General features: G+C 36.0%; 2 protein-coding genes across 2 annotated transcripts; one reads left to right on the forward strand and one right to left on the reverse strand.

Moving 5' to 3' along the window:
- Positions 1 to 403: 403 nt before the first annotated feature.
- On the reverse strand, positions 404 to 7,753 carry LOC147869643 (uncharacterized). Its single transcript, XM_087331607.1, has 7 exons — positions 7,629 to 7,753; positions 6,631 to 7,021; positions 5,315 to 5,569; positions 4,127 to 5,064; positions 3,223 to 3,517; positions 1,726 to 2,924; positions 404 to 991 (listed from the first exon to the last, which is right to left on the reverse strand). The coding sequence occupies exons 2-7, from the start codon at positions 6,988 to 6,990 to the stop codon at positions 532 to 534; spliced, it is 3,507 nt and encodes a 1,168-aa protein (XP_087187733.1). The 5' UTR covers positions 6,991 to 7,021; positions 7,629 to 7,753; the 3' UTR covers positions 404 to 531.
- Positions 7,754 to 10,207: 2,454 nt separating this feature from the next.
- Positions 10,208 to 12,820, forward strand: LOC147869644 (pentatricopeptide repeat-containing protein At2g39620-like). The gene has a single exon (XM_087326267.1). It carries the CDS (start codon positions 10,208 to 10,210, stop codon positions 12,818 to 12,820), a length of 2,613 nt encoding a protein of 870 aa, XP_087182393.1.
- Positions 12,821 to 17,706: the final 4,886 nt, after the last annotated feature.

Consider the following 17,706-nt stretch of genomic DNA (forward strand, 5'->3'; position numbering starts at 1 on the left):
GTATGAAAAAAAGTGATTCTAAGTTTCCAATACAAAGTGCATACGAGGTGATTAAATCTGTTCTGGCAACACAGTGCTTATGATGTGTCATTATATCTGTTTAGAGGGCCTATGCATACCTCACTTCAGCGAAATCTCAAAGCAAGCAATTAAATAACTTTTTTGCAAGGATGGCATTGAGCAAGCAATTAAATAACTTCATGGGGATTTCCAGCTCGTCATCCACATACTAAGTTTGCAATTAATTAATAAAATCAACAATCCGTTCATTTCTAATTCAAATTCAACTTTCCATATACATAGTTCCATATACATACACTGTATCAGAGGTTTTCAGGGAAGTACTTTCTTTTGCATGAAATATTCAGTAGGCATTTAGAGATTATTAACTTCACAATACACATTCTTGTGAAAGAAATGGACAATGTATTGTTTTTATGCAAACTAATGATGTTATAACTGGAACTTCCATACAAATAGAGGTTGCATTTTGATTGAGATGCATCATTCTTATAATGGGACAGTCATCAATCAAACTACCCAGAATTTCATTCTTATTCCCATACTCAAGAGTTCTTGATAGAGGAGTTTGCAAGCATAGGGCATGGGAACTTGAACAATATGTTTATAACTCTTGCATGAAGGACACCGCAAATCATATTGTTCTTTCCAAACCACAATATTGCACTCTTTACAAATGAAAATGATATAAGGATCACTTAAATCAAACAGTCTTTCTTTCAAATTTGCTGAAGCACCATGGGCAATCAAACAATCTCTTTCCATTTCACCAAACTTTACCCCGCCTTGTCTCTTTCTTCCAGGGACTGGTTGCATTGTGAAAGAATCCACACGACCCTTGCTTCTACATTTTACTTTATCTAAAGCCATGTGGACCAGCCTTTGATAGAAAACTGGCGCGATTGATATCTTGTTTATTAGTTTCTCTCCTGTTCTTCCATTGAGCATAACTTCTTTCTCTCCCCCATATCTGCAAAATCAACTCAAGACATTGAATCGTCTGATGCATATGCTCATCTCTGAAAACCCCTCTAACAATGTAACTTGAGCAAACATGAAGCCATGTCACATGCTTAACATCCCTTTCCCCGTCACTTTTCATGGGCTATGCATGTCACATGCTTGACTTGGGTAGTCCAGGTCCTAGAAAGACTGGGAGGAGGGGTACACTAATTTACTTGGTCCTATCAATTTCTCATGTTAATTTTAACCAAATGTGAAAAAAAATTCAATTAAAAATATCTTTGGAAATCTAGAAAATAGACTCTTGGTCCTACCAATTTCTCATGTTAATTTTAATCAAATGTGAAAAACAATTCAATTCAAAATATCTTTGGAAATCCAGAAAATAGACTCTTAATATAGATTTTTTGGGCAGCATGACCGGTTCCTTTGGAACGCATTTAGAATGCACGGAGGGAGGGAATATACATAGAATATGCATTTGAATAATCTCCTGATCTCCATATAAACAAAAACTGATAAATATTAAAACCCCTTTAAGCATCTAGTTTCAAGTCTCTCCCTCGACACTAACAAGGTTAAGAGAATTTTCCAATTTCACATACTTAGAAGATCTACTATATAAATCTATCATAAACTAGAAGGATTAGACTTAGCATATTACTCTTAGGGCATAATTGATTCCCTTTCACAAAGCAAAACGTTGAGAAAGGGACGGTATATAGAATAACGAGGATTTACCTTTGAATATCTCGTAAGAAGCTCTCGACGTCCATATCATTAAATGGGCCACCATCAACCCTTTGGCCACTTGCCACAGAAATCTTAGCAGCAATACCTTCAGCCAGCTGTCCAACAGTTTGTCTGCTTGGAAATGCATGAGGATTTATTATAATATCTGGCACAATCCCTTGTGGCGTGAAAAACATATCCTCTTCATCACATAAGAAACCAATAACCCCTTTTTGCCCATGTCGTGATGAGAACTTATCTCCATCCACAGGAACACGTGTGTCTCTCAATCTCACACGTGCAACTGGATTCTCTTCATCATCTGATGTCAATATCACTTGATCGACTATTCCTCTGTTGATTGCATTCAATCTGAAGCTCGACTCTTCCCATTCAGATGTCGATGATTCTTTTAGACGATGTATTTTCGCGATCACGTCGTGAGGAAAGAATTTGTGTCCGATGATTGGGAGTCCACTATCATCGAGATTTATCTCTTTTGATCCTGGTTCTGATTTTAGAGAGAAATTTGCAAACTTTTCAGATTTTCCATCAATCTCAAAGTCCAGAGCCTGAAAATGTACAGATCTGAAGAGCCCACGATCAATAGATGACCGGTTGATAATGATTGAATCCTCTTGATTATACCCATAGAAGGGGATGATTGCAACAATAGCATTCTGCCCATTATTAAGATCTTGTCTTTGTAAAACTTTTGACAATTTTGTCTCACATATTGGAGTTTGAGGATAGAACAACTGATGACTTATGGTGTCAGACCTTGTTGATAAGCATGTTGTATACAAGCCTATAGCTTGTTTCCCATGTTTTTGGGCCTGGTACATTACTCTATTATAAGCATTGTGGTTAAAAAAAGGAATAAGATTCGTTCCGAGAGAGAAAGAAAGGGATGGATGTATTTGACAATGTGTAAAGTGATTAACATTACACTTTTTTCTGGAATTTCTCACTTCTTTATAATCTTCAGCAACAATGCACCTCTCTTCTTCTTCTGGTCCCACAAGTTCAACTATTCCATTATGCAATAAATATGTATACACACACTGGCTATGAGACTTCAGCTGTTCCATTTGATGCAATGTTATAGATGGGTAGTTATTCTCTATACAAATCAACGGTCTCACAAAACGTCCCCCGTCGCAAAAAATGTGTATTTCCTTTCTACATGGATCTTCAGCTATTTCAACCTGGAAAAGAGAAGTAACAGGGTATAGATATATTTTCAAATCTGTTTGCATGAAAAGTTCATTTTTCTGAAAAAAACAAAGGCACCCTAGACGCTCTCCCAAGAAAGGATGAAGAGATACATACCAAGTTCAAATTAAATAACTCTAGTGGCGTAAATTACAATTGTTAATGTTCATTGCTATGATATGTATTCACAAACCATTACAATAAGAGTCCAAAATTATACACAGAAAAAGACATAGTACATATGTTCTCATTATCTAGCAGAAGGAACTTTTACAAAAATAAAGGATCTACCTCATGATGAATGCATGATTGCCGACGAAGGTTACGCAAGTTCTTGACTAATTTACTGTGATCATCATGCACTCCAACCCATTCTCCATTCAAGAAGACTCTTGTTAATGATCTCATAGAATGTGGTGCAACTTCCCTCAATTCTTGTGGACAATGAATACGCAAGATCTCTAGAAGAGGCAATGTTGATGTCTCGGAAGTAATTTCACATCCAATTGAAAGCATATTAATAAGACCAGAATTTTCAGTATCAGGAGTCTCCACCATGCAAACCCTCCCCATAGCATATGTGTTTCTACAGATGTTGCATTTCAAAACAATCAGTATTTTCTCCAAAACATCTATATGAAATATTGAAAAAGTTCTCATTAAAAAGTAAAATATTAACCTTTATGTTTTCAAATCTTATCTTTAGCCCTAGAAGATACAATGAAGATAAAGATTGGAAGATTATCAGTACATTTGATTAAACTTGATGTGCATTGTGAACATTTTTTCTTGAAAGATTATTAGTATATTTGATTAAACCTGAGGTGATCATTTTTTCTTGGGAGATTAACAAAGAAGTTTTGAGATCGAAATAAAATTTTCAAGCATGAAACAAAAATTAGGATTACTGAAGGATTTTAAACCATTGGTTGCTGCAAAAGTAGTGGTGCCAAGTCTCAAAACTCTTGGCATAGAAATTATATGTAGATCACATTTGACTTTGTACAAATTAATTGGATCTCTTCCTTGAATACTTGGTATGACAGATGAAATCTTTCATTGGATATTTGTCAAAACCAAAATGTCTTGATATCTTAACAAATTCTTTTCAAGAATAGCAAATTTGTAATCAAATAGTAAAGAATAAGGGCTCTAAACTTTCTGTTTACATTAACAAAAAAGTGACATAACTTGCCTGTAATCTCGTCCATTTTCTGTGACGACACCTGGCACTGGAAAGCGTATCTGTCGAAGATGAGACACGGTATCCAGATAATTTGTGCGTTTTAGCGTTACAGCCACACCACTGTTATAAGCTTCCCAATTCCCTGTTGATAATGCATATTTAAATCCCTTTGTGATAATGGAACCATCAACATGACATTCCAAGTTTTGTCTAAAGTCATCAGCAGCCATGGTCAATTTTTCCAACCTTCTTTTGAAGTTCAATAGAAACAGATAGATTAATCTTTTAAGCTTCTCCCTAAAGAGACCACCAGCTAATTCAACACGCTTATTTTTAAACTCGTCTCGAATATCTAGTTTACGCCGCCCAAGTTGACATGACAACACAGAATAAAACATGTAACTCAAGAGCATGACTTTCTGAGTAAGATCGTTGTCGAGATGTGGGAAAAGATTATATCTCAGGATATCCTCCACTGACAATGGCAAATTGATATAATTTTTGAGACACTTTATAGCTTTTTCTCTGCTTTGACAACATTTTATTGCTTTTTCTGTGTTTTTGGTACAGAGATCCAGTGAATCTTCTAGAGATAATCCCATTATTTCGTTTGCTTGGTATATAGAGGGATATATTAGATTTACCATTTCATTATCAATATCACCTTCACAAATCCTTTCAACAAGTTCTTTATCATTTCTGACACCAAGCGCACGAAACAAGATAACTGCTGGTACAGCGGTTTTGAGTCCAAAGAAGTTAACTCTAAGAAAGGGTAATCCGGATTTCTTTGAGTTGACATTAGAGAATATAATCTCTGCCTTAGTTCTCCTTTTCACAATTTTCTCACTTTTGCTTGATGATGTATATGAACATGTTAAACCTCTCTTTCGTTCCGATTTTGAGCAAAATATGGAGCTTCGAAATCCTTCTTGAGAGATCAAGACCTGTGGAATGATTCATTAAAGATATTTGACATCTTGAGACTGGAAAATTTAATGAAAATGGTTTCAATATACATCACATTATGTCATGGACAACCTACTCCAATATTGTTCAGCAAATCTATTAAGATATCCTTGTTGTTTAGCTTTTTAAAATAGCAACTTAGAGTTCATGAAATAAAATAAAGAATTTGTTCTTATTTTATTTTTAAGCTACCCGCTTAGAAATCATGAACACACACAAGAATTGAACCTTTTCTGAACCATTTATAATGAAATAGCCTCCACCATCAAAGTGGCATTGGCCTACTCGCTTCCTCTCCTCCATTTGCATATCAGCTAAGTAGCATATATTTGACATCACCATCACAGGGATTTTCCCAATGAAAACATTCTCCAGAACATCATCTTTAACAGCAACTTTCTGGCACGGGGCCTTTTTTTCATCATCTTTGGACTGTGAGTTTCCATCTTCATCATTGTTGTCAATCAATGATGATCCAGAAACCTGCATCGAAGCAGCATTCTTAATCATTATTCTTTCACTAAGAAGTTGCATTTTGGAACCAAATATGAATACCTTCTAACTCATACACTGGGATCTGAGTTAAATACATTCTAAAACAAGGATAAATATACAATGTTGCAGCAAACTGAGGGGTGTGATAACATAGATGGCATACTTCAAAGTTCAACCAACACATTGAAGTCTTAGTCTCATAATTCATCAACATCTTGAAGTCTTAGCCCCATCATTATCATACTTAAGACTACAGAGAATTTCAGCACGTCAACTGCAAGGCTTCCTACCATTTTTCACCATACTGATGCTTCCATAAAATGATAAAATATTGTCAACAACATTCTTTTCTCTCTCTAATATCATATAAACGATATTAATTCACATAAGAATGCATGTGTACACAAGTATATGTCTATTTCTCTAATGCGTACTTATATGTGTATATATATACCCATGGATATGATTTTTTTAAAATATAATCAAATCATATTACCAACAGGAAGTCTCAATATGGTAAAAACCCAGAATGATAAGTATAAGTGAACACAAGGTCTCAACATCCTCAATTAGATGAAATAAATTAAAAGAACATTTTAGATCTATGCTCTTCAATATCCAGTGAAGCATATCAAGCATGAACTCATAATATTTACAGGGAAAATCTAGATACAATATGTATATGCACGTGCACTATTGAGGTCATGATACTAAGTAGTATACATACAAACCAAACATTGATTTTCATATCCTTATATACAGATCAACCCACAATGATAAGTACAATAAGTGAACACAAGGTCTCAACATCCTCAATTACATGAAATAAATTAAAAGAATATTTTAGATCTATGCTCTTCAATATCCAGTGAAGCATATCAAACATGGACTCATAATAATTACATGGCAAATCTAGATACAATATGTATATGCATGTGCACCATTGAGATAATGATACTAAGTCCCAAACTTTGATTTTCATATCCTTATATACAGATCAAACTACCCTAATGGAAGCTCAAAATATAAATGTAGGATCAAAATCAAACCTTGAATTTTATATCAGCATACATAGATGCATTGTAAGTCATTTTCCGGAGCCGGGCTTCTGTTGGAAGAAGATTCAAAGTAGTTCCTTGTTGATCTGTCCATGTTGGTTTGCATATTTTTACATGCCCAAAACTGACTTGGGCAGAATCTAAAGATCCTGGCCTTTGCTTGAACTCACAATTGGGCTTTATTGTTAAAGGTGGCGTTTTCTCAAAGACAGTATGAAGATCATCGAGAAACCTATTATAGGAATTGATCTGATGAGCTACCAAGTTCTTACTTTCAACATAGGATTGGAAGACATTATCGAAAAGAAACTTCTCTTCTTCATCTGTCAATGTGCGTTCAGGATCCTCCATTTAATATTAATTTAATGGACTAATTATTTACCTACATAAAAGAAGTCATTGAAATAAATCAGCAATATTTAATTTCCTTTGTGTATTGACTCAAAAACATAAAGCACCTCTATGATTAAAAGAACAATGCATGAGTTCCAAATTTTTGTTGCATCAAATGAATCATCAAAACTAAAGAACAATGAGATTGGTGGATTTCAGAAAAATACATAAACCATTCTATTCCTTTGGGCTAGTTAATCTGAATCTAAAGTCAAAGAAATGTTCTAGTAAGATGAATGTCGTATCATAAAATTATTTATTCAAATTGATCCCATCCATAATTTTGTTTGGCGTGTCTGTAGAAGCCCTTATGGAAGAATCTATATTGGCACCCATGCATAGTACAAATATATGCTTGCATACACACACACACACACATACACACACACACACACACACACACACACACACATACATACATACATATGCATGCACACATATCCACTACACGTAAAAGAACACACATACACATACATGCATATTACATGCTTCCTTACAAATACACATTTTTAGGATAACAGTATTTTAATTGCATAAAGGCGCACAAATAGGCATTGAAGGGAAAGAATGTGTGTGTAGAACCACCGGCTTTATACCATGAACAGCTCAATGCTGAATACTCTGGAAACGTATGCTTACTGCAGACCATATCAAGTATTGCTTCACTAAAATATATTGCCCCTACGAGAAGCAACCAATCTGATTGCCAAGCTGAAGAACCTTTCACATTCATGAGGAGATTTATTGAAGCACGTAGTTCCAATATAAGAATGAAACATACCACGAATTAAACATTGCAAAAGAGGGACAAATTAAGCAGTGTTGGATGAATGTGCTATCAATATATGAATATTTGAAACACTAACAAAGAAAGCATGCGAGAGAGAGGGGGAGAGAGGAGACATACCTCGTCTTCATGGGAAGAGCAGAGCATAGAAGAGAAGAGAAGAGAAGAGAAGAGAAGAGAAGAGAAGTGTGATTTGGCTGAGCTCTTATGCTTCTCTCGTCATCTCTTTCTCTTGTCTCCTCTCCTTCACTTTCTTTTGTCTTCTCTCTTTCGTTCTCTTCTTCTCTTTCAAAAACTTATACGAGGAGGAGGAGGGGCGTTTTGAGAGTTTAGAAAACCAACGACAAAAGGGTGCGGTGCTTCCACAAGAAGAAGCCAAAAAGAAAAAAGGAAAAAAAGCAAAAGCAAAAAACATACGAGGGGTATTTTGGGAGTTTTTTTTTGAGACCCCAAGGAGGAAGGGTATTTAGTTCTCTCACATCTCTCAAAACACTCCTTTGTAAGGTATCCTTCTCGTGGAATTTGGAGTGGAAATAAATAAATGCATGAAGCATGTTCTCGAGGGGATCCATAAGCATGTCAAGGTTGCTTGGTTAAATTTCCCACCGTAAAGTCATGTACCTTCTTTGCTTGAATGATCGATAAACTCAGGGTTGCTTGGTTAAATGTCCCATCGTAAAGCCACACATCTTCTCCGCTTGTTCGTCATGAACGATCGATAAACTCCACTCCTCTATGTAGTCATTACACAAGCTATTCAAACATGGATCCCTTCGCAGTACAACTAAATGATCATGGTTGCAACACGTAGTAGGGAGCTTCATGATGCTCATATGACAACATCCTGTTCGTTACAAAACACAAGGAGATGTATGAAAGGTTGACATACTATCCTAAAATGCTCCTTGAGGGTTTGCACCCGAGTCTCATGGACAACATTCAATACATGGTAGCCCATCGGCTTGCTGCTTCATTACGAAAGTCGAAATACGATTAATGGAATGCGATATCCTATCGACTCGCCACAAACAAAGAGGGTTCTCATGACATCCCTCATTTCTAGATTCATCGTTATGGACCTGTTTAGTCCCATGTGATAAAGGAGAATGCAAATGATGGATGAATGCCTTGTCAACTTGCCTACAAATCCTTAATTCCTCCTCTGACAACCTCTTAGAAGTTTCCAATAAGGAAAATTGCCACACAAGAGTGCCCTTTAAATGTGTATTTGAACCCTTTTACTGAGCATAAAAACAAGTGCTAATTATGCCACAATCTCCAATACCTTAGATACTAAAAAGTGGAGAAGGCACTCTCGGTTGCACATTACCAAACACCCATAGAAACAGGGATTTCGACACTTCCACGTACAGAAGCCTATACTATATATAAGTATGAACTTTGAGATAGCCCTTGGTACTAGACAACCGATAAATGGGATATTGACTATGTTCCTTTGAAACTGTGCAAAACAAACACATTCTACAAACAATACTTCGTCCTTAAGTAGCACTTAAGAGGTAATGGTAATGCATCCTCCATAGACCCTACAAATAAACATCTTAGCTCTGATGAAAGGAAGATGAGATTGCTACCCCTGTTTGTACTGCACTTTTGCCACCACCTATTAGATCTATCTATATCTATATCTATATATACCTATCAATCAATTAGTTTATGATGTACAAAATTAGCTTTTTCTTTAGCAATGCTTTTGTGATCCCCAAATCTCCAATCTACCTCAGGCATTACCTTAGTCAAATTTGGAATTGATTGATTCAAAGCCGGCATTTCTTGCAACCGAGAGTATGTACGTGTTTCTACGCCTGCGGTGGCTTGGCAGGCTCAGTGTGGTCACATCACCATCTCTAGAGAGGGAGGGGCTTGTTCATTTGTGGTGCGGTTATCTGTAATTGACACTACCCAAAACACAAACACTTTTCTCTAAAATATATACACATGCATGCTTGATGAATGATGAATGGATACATTCCTAAAACAATGTAGCAATTTAGCTCTGTATCTTAACGTGCCTCTCCCTCCTCATATTCCAAATTTCATGAGCTTGCTAAAATCCGTAATGTAAACATGTGCACTCGTTATATACACAAGCTTTAGAGTTTAAGTGTCAAAGGCTCAGGGATTAGGCATTCGGGCATTAGGGATTAAGGTCTAGAGTTTATGTAAGGTAAGGATTATGGGTTTAAGTTTAGGGTTAGGGAGTAGAATTTGGAATTTAGGGTTTAGGCAGGATGTGCAAGAAATTCACCTCACACCACAAGAAATGGAGGAGGATCGCTTCTTTGGGTGGAGAGGGAGACCATTGGGAAAAGAAAGTCCAGCCCTTTCATCGTAGATGATAACATCAACAAACTTCTCTGGAAAATAATGAGGAGGCCTTCCTCAGATGAAATTGCTCTAGTAGGTGTATTGAAAAAATGTGGCCGACAAGGAGACCTCGAGAAAGGTGACAAAATACATGCTGATGTATACAAATCTGGTATCCTTCAAAACAACATCTACATTTCAAGTGCTCTAGTTAGTTTATATGCAAAATGTGGTAAGCTTGAGAAAGCACAGGAAGTATTTGATTGTCTTTTGGTTCGGAACGTAGTTTTGTGGAATGCACTTATTTCAGGATTTGCTCAACATGGGTATGGTCAAGAAGCATGGGGTTGCTTTGATAGGATGCAAGAAGAGGGTCTTTCTCCAGATTCAGTCACTTTTCTATGCATTTTCAAAGCATGTAGTAAGGTTAAGGACTTGTGTAAGGGGGAAAGAATTCACGCTAAGATTGTTGTTGGGGGCAGGTATCTGGCAGAAAATAATGCAATTTGCAATGCACTAGTAGATATGTATAGTAAATGTGGCAATCTCAGAAAGGCTGAGGAAGTTTTTCATTGCATTCGGGTCCGTGATGTGGTCTCTTGGAATGCACGCATAGCTGGATATGTCGCCCATGGTCAAGCTTGTAAGGCATTGCATTGCTATGAAGAGATGCAATGCGAAGGTATGTCTGTGGATGAATTCACCATTGTTTCTATCTTGAAATCTTGTGGTAGCCTTGAGGCATCTGGAAAAGGTGAAGAAGTATATGCTAAAATCATCCAAGAAGGGTTCTCACCGGCAGAAAACATCTTGTTAGGCAATGCATTGTTGGATATGTATGCCAAATGTGGATTGCTAGCAAAAGCAAAGGAAGTGTTTGTTGAACTTCGAACCCCGAACGTGGTTTCTTGGAATTGTCTAGTAACAGGATATACCCAACATGGAAATGAAAGGGAAGCTGTTGAATATTGCTTTCACCAGATGCAGCAAGAGAACTTTGTTCCAGATAAAATCACATGCATTTGTATCTTGAAAGCCTGCGGGAGTATAAGAGCCTTAGGTCAAGGTAAAGAAATACATATTAAGGTTGTTGAAGAGGGGTTACTTAATGAGGATGTTTTTGTTGGTAATGCATTAGTAGACATGTATGTGAAATGTGGTATGCATTCAAGAGCACAAGAGGTATTCGATCATCTTCCAAACCGAGACGTGTCTTCTTGGAATGTATTGATTGCTGGACATTCTGAGCTCGGGCAAGACAAGGAAGTATTGGATTGTTTCACATTAATGCAATATGATAGATTCTCTCCAAATTGGATTACCTTTATATATGTTTTGAAAGCTTGTGGCAATTTCAAATTGATCAATTTGGGTAAAGAAATACATGCACAAGTTCTTAGAGAGGGTTCTCATGAAGACGATATCTTGATCGGCACGGCATTGTTGGACATGTATGCTAAATGTGGAGAGCTCATCAAAGCACAAGAATTATTCGATCAACTTCCCATCCGAAATATAGTCTCATGGAATGCACTCATTTCTGGTTATGCCATGAATGGCTACACCAAAGAAGCATTGGATTGTTTCAGAAGGATGAAATGCCGAGGTCTCTCTCCTAATGAAGCCACATTTCTATGCTTATTGAAAGCTTGTGGAGCATCGACTGATCATGCAAAGGGCGAAGAACTACATGCTGAGATAATGAAAGAGAGATTTCCGGACGAAAGTGGTCGGCTTGGAAATGCACTAGTTGAGATGTATGCAAAATGTGGGATGCTTACGAAATCACAAGAAGTGTTTGAAGAGCTTGGCTTCCGAGATATTGTCTTGTGGGATGTTCGAATAGCATGTTTTGTTCAACATGAACAAGGTGAGGAAGCATTGAGAAGTTTCAAAGACATGCAATGCCAAGGTATCTCTCCGGATGCAATCATCTTTTCTCATATCTTGAGAGCATGTGCATGTTCCGGAGCTTCCCAAAAGGGAAAGGAAATCCATGCTGTGCTCATTGCCAATGAAACTATTTTAGGATATCCTCAAGATATTTTAAGATACAATCAAATTTTGTTAGGGGATAGTAAGATTATTAGGGTTGCATTGATGGATATGTATGCCAAATGTGGGAAGGTCACAAACGCTCAGGATATATTCAATCAGCTTGAACCTCGTAGTATCATATCATGGACAACACTAATGGCTGGCTATGCCCAACTTGGGCATGATGAGGTTGTATTTGGTATGCTCAATGAAATGATAACAATTGAAGGTATAGAGCCTGATCAAATAACATTTACTATTGTTCTTAACGTATGTAGTCAATCGGGGCTCCTTGACGAGGCCATGTTTTACTTCATTGTCATGACCTTGGACTATGGCATTATCCCTACATTAGAGCACTGTACTTGTATGGTGGACCTATATGGCCGTGCTGGTCAATTTGTTATGGCGATGGCAGTCATCAAGGTGATGCCAACTTGCAATTGTCTTCTTGTGTGGACGACATTGTTAGGAGCTTGTAAAAAATGGGGAAATGTGAATCTTGGAAGATGGGCCTTTGAACATTCTATAGAGTTGAATGAAAAGAATGTTACTGCATATGTTTGTATGAGTAACATATATGTATTATTTGCATCAATGCAAGTTAATGAAACTGATAGCATAAAAACTTCTTGAAGTTCTATCCATGATGTCATGATATTGACAAAGTCGTGTGGGTATTGTATGCAAGAGGAAGTTTTGCACAACAAGATCTATTCTTGATGACCTTCATTAATCTCATATTTTTCGTTTGTCGCCAATGTTGTAGACCACTCTCTTAACTTAGTTTTAACACTTTTGCAACAACCACATGTATAGTCTTATAACAAACATTACACCCTTGAGTCCATGTTGGTATCAAAGAATGAGCCCAGTATTTGGATTGCATGATCCAACATGTACAATCTATATGAAGGTTGGGGATGTGTTTATGAGGGAGTTAGAGACACATATTTCTCAACAATGTTGGAGAATAAAATATATTATATGATGGTTTTAGCAGTTAATTATATTGATAGTGGTAATATTAAGATGTAAGCCCACGCGAGTACTTTATATCAACATATAACCAATTCCTTACCCCACACAATTAAGACAATAATTTAAGTACAGTCTAATTACATGTTTGATGAAGTCATTACCGCTTGAGTTTGTTAAACACAACATGGTTGAGAAAAACAATAAAATTGCCCTAGAGTAAATGTTTTGTAGCATTGAAACCTTAAAGAGTATGTGATATTGACAACATTGTGACATATGCTCGTCTTCGTTTGTGAGTGATTGATGCTTTTTCTTGTATATTTTGCATATATATTTTATGACATAATTGTATGTTAGTTATAAGAGTAATGTACCCATCACTCTTTTCATGTTCCTTCACAACAATTGGATCTAGGATCTCTTGCTTTCTTTTTTCATGTCTCACCATGACTTGACACTACCCACACACATAATACGTTATTAACGGATTGAATGTAGTAAGTATACAAAAGAGTGAAAGGAACCACTACCCACCATCAAGAAGTTCAATGAAATGAAGACATCCACATTGACCCTTAATCATGATGCAATCATGAAGTGATAACAAATCTTAATTTTCGATAAGAACGGGAGAGTTACATGTTTCATCACGTATACGAGATTCCATCAATGTTGAGTGTTGATTAGAGAATGCACATCTTATAAGGTGTCCACTTGTACAAAAGAGAGGGATAGAGCCATGTGTTAAACAATGGCAAATCCCTTTTTGATATGACAAGTGTCAACTTGAAAATTATAAAGAAACGTGTGAGTGGATAAAATTTGCAATCACATCTTTCACCATGTCATACATAATGACAACAAGATAGAGGTTAAAAGCTAGCCCCTCCTAGAGGTTAATACAAAAAGCTAGGGTTAGTGTTTAAAAGGATCAATACAAGCAAACATTGATTAGTCATTAAAGTTATTATAGCAAGGTAGCACAAAATATATAATAGTTAATAGTAATGTGAAAGATAACACATAACAGAATGCATGCAACATAGACAATTGAAAATAAAACAAGGACATTAAGTAATGATAAAAACAACTAATAAGAAATCAATAAAACAAAAGCACGTGGAGAAGAAAACCATCAAAATGACAAAATAAAAAATGCATTGACTAGTACCGTAGGCTTTTGGTTTTTGTCTTGTTTAATCTTGTGCATATATATTTGAATATGGAATCCGTACTACAATGTTTCCGTATAGGATGTTCTGGTTGAAATGCCAAACTAATCCTAAAAACATTTACAAAAAGGAGGGTTTCAATTCTATCTTGGGGGATTCTATATCACACATACACATACACATACACATACGTATATGTATATGTATATCTACCTCGACTTCAAACCTTGCCCTTTCAACTTCAGTTAGTTTAACTTTATCTTGTCTTTTTCTCGTCCATTCTTGGACCCACTCATTATTGTTTAATGAATTAATAAGAAAATATCTCAACATCGTAATTGAATGTTGCATTCGTATTCGTAATCTGTATCTGGACCAAAGCTTGCAATATTATAATTGATACACGTACAACATTCCTAGGCTCAAGATTCTCTTGGTTAACTTGAGATGAATGTGTTTGGTGATTAGATTTTTTATGGTAATTTCAAGACATGCATTATCCTTCCACATAAACACTAAAAGTAGAAAATTGATGCCACTTGGAGGTCATGAGAGAAAATGCATATTGTTGTTCATACTTGAAAAAAAAAAATACACCATAGTTTCCATTACCAATCCAATAAGCATATACAAAGCATATAATGATACAACCTAATGGAGGGTAAAAGAAGAGAGAAACGGTATATCCCCCACTATGTCATAATTGAAACCAAACTCCACCTATGGAGGAAACAACCATGGGGGGGTATATATTGCCAAACCATTTTGTCATTTCTCTCCACAAAGACGAACAAATCCTTCCACTTGCCTTAAAAGGATTGTTGTTTCGGAAAAAATGGTATCTTCATTACCAATGAAGGAGTCATATTGACCTTTTAAAATTGAAATTAGCATCGACCAAATTTCCTTCACACAATGAACAAGATTTTGCTTTATTTGCTAAAACACGTTTTTGCATCGATCTATCCAAATATTCCACAGAACCACCGATGATATCATAGCCTAGCATCCACATTCAATCGATTTGAGCTCGAATATCTTAAGTCCTTAACTTGCCTTCCCCTAGTTTGAAGGGTAAATAGTATCTTTTCCCTTTCATGATTATGCTTATCCACATTTACATCCATCCAAAAGACATTTCTCCATGTAATCACATTAGGTCCATACGCAACATCAGTGAGACGCAACATACGTTTCCAAACAGAACATGCAGCCATACAATTCCATAAGGCATGTTGCATTGATTCCAAATGAAACCCAATTGTTGTTCATACATTCATGAAGAAACATTACAAATTTACAATAAAACATTCTCCCTTGGTTTGAATAAGAGATCTTTAGAATTGCCAAAATGGTGACTTCACCAAACACAATAGTTAATCCCCTTACCAACAACCAAAACATTAGATCTTGGAACATAATTTGTATGCCAAATTTATATGTGCAAAGTCTATAGCCATCAAAATTTTATGTTGGATGAGCTAAACATGGCTAATTATATTTGGAATCCTCTAGCTTTATTTTCATCTTTCAAGATTCATTTTGCAAGTTTATAGAATTCAAAGTGCCATAGTTCTTATTGATTTGCTTATCCACTCTACAACTATAAAACAAGATACATGACATTGTAACCAATCATATTGAATATGCAATATTAATGGACTAAGGGATTTCGACTGATATTATGAGAGGATAAGGATGTTTTACATTTAGTATAAGCTTACTAGGTTACTAGGTTGGTTATTGTTTTTAAACATGTTTTTAGGATTTATTATTTTGTGTCGTGTTTGGGATTGTGAAGCAATGATCAAGTTTCAATGATAACATAGGGTTTGATCTGATCTTGATTGCATGCCAATATGAGCACAAAGAAAGCATGTGGTAGAGTCGTAATCTATAGCATTACGTCCATTAAATGTATAGAAAGATAGTTAATTAGGAGTTTGTGGCAATAATGCAAATTGAGCTATCTTCATATTTGGCAAAATATCTAAATTAAGAACATTAAAGTTGACATATTGTTGATTGATGATAAACATGAGTGGTAAACGACGCCAAAATATGAAAGGCTTCCAAAGCAATCACTTCCTCAAGAGCGGTATAAATTCAAACAACTGAAAAGGGGCTTAATAATGTGGTAGGGTCAATTAGCTATGTACGGATATATAAGCCTAAATATTAGCACAAATGCATTGTTCATGATGAATTTCAACATTTTGATTGACCAACTTATCGTGTTCATAATGTTGTCGTTTTGTGTCCATGGTTGTAATACATTCCCCTTTCTATCGTTTACATCAATGCTCCATGTAAATATTTCAATAGGTTTGACTATTGTGTTAGAATGAAGGGCGATTATGATTTATGCACCTTATGAGATAACAACCTTAACTTCTCAAGCAAACTTAGAATTCTACTTATGCCATTTGAGCTTAATATGAGTTGGATGGTACATACACTACAAGACAAGTTAATGAGTCAATCAATCATCACGACAACAATCAAGAAATATCCTTTAGTATTTCTTTTCACATATCCCACCTAATATCACGACTCAATTTTGCTATATGCATTGGCCTACGGTGATAATATATTAAAGAAATTAAAGTATTTCATGCTCTTTGAAGATGAGTATAAACATGAAGGCTCATGTAACCTTTAGAACCATGCCTTGCAGACACACTATTCCCTTTTGGATTTGTTTTAAACACTTGTGGTCGAAATTTACAATAGAAAAACTTCCTTGCACAGGAAGGGGTACGTGTTTGTTCATTTTATATGGATTGGGGTTCTCATGCATGTGATCATGTTATGTATGCTTCACTTGGCCATAGGGGCTATGACTAAGTTGCTAGAACTTTGCCTTGCAACTGGGTTATTGCGCTATATGACCCAACTACACTAGCCTAGGGGGATTAGGAGAAGTGTATGTGATCACTTCACCTATGCTTCATTTGGCCTAAACATAGGGACTATAACTTGGTAGTTCATTGCATTTGCAAGTGGGTATAAATATTGTATCTCCCACCTAAATTGGTGAATCCAAAGATAGTCTCTATAAAGGCGACTGCATTATGTATAACAACATAATATAACACACCACTAAATTAAGGTAATGGAAATTGAATGTTCATAATTGCATTGTGTTTTTTATATGTTGAATATGAAAGTGATGGGGAATATTGATTTGCTTCGTGCATATGCAAATTCATGGTATGTCTCAGCTATTGAGGAAGTGCTCAATCAAGGCTATCAAACGAAGGATGCATGGCTAACACAAGACGGGTTGGGGAAGGATAGTCACTTCCTTTCCATCTATTTTGTATTTTGTAGCGGATATGCCTTTTAAAACTAATGGAAAGATAAGTT

Source organism: Azolla caroliniana, unplaced genomic scaffold, assembly GCF_043228905.1.
Source record: "Azolla caroliniana isolate FFs.n. ecotype wild unplaced genomic scaffold, voAzoCaro1.0.p SCAF_1, whole genome shotgun sequence".
Taxonomy (NCBI): Eukaryota; Viridiplantae; Streptophyta; class Polypodiopsida; order Salviniales; family Salviniaceae; genus Azolla; species Azolla caroliniana.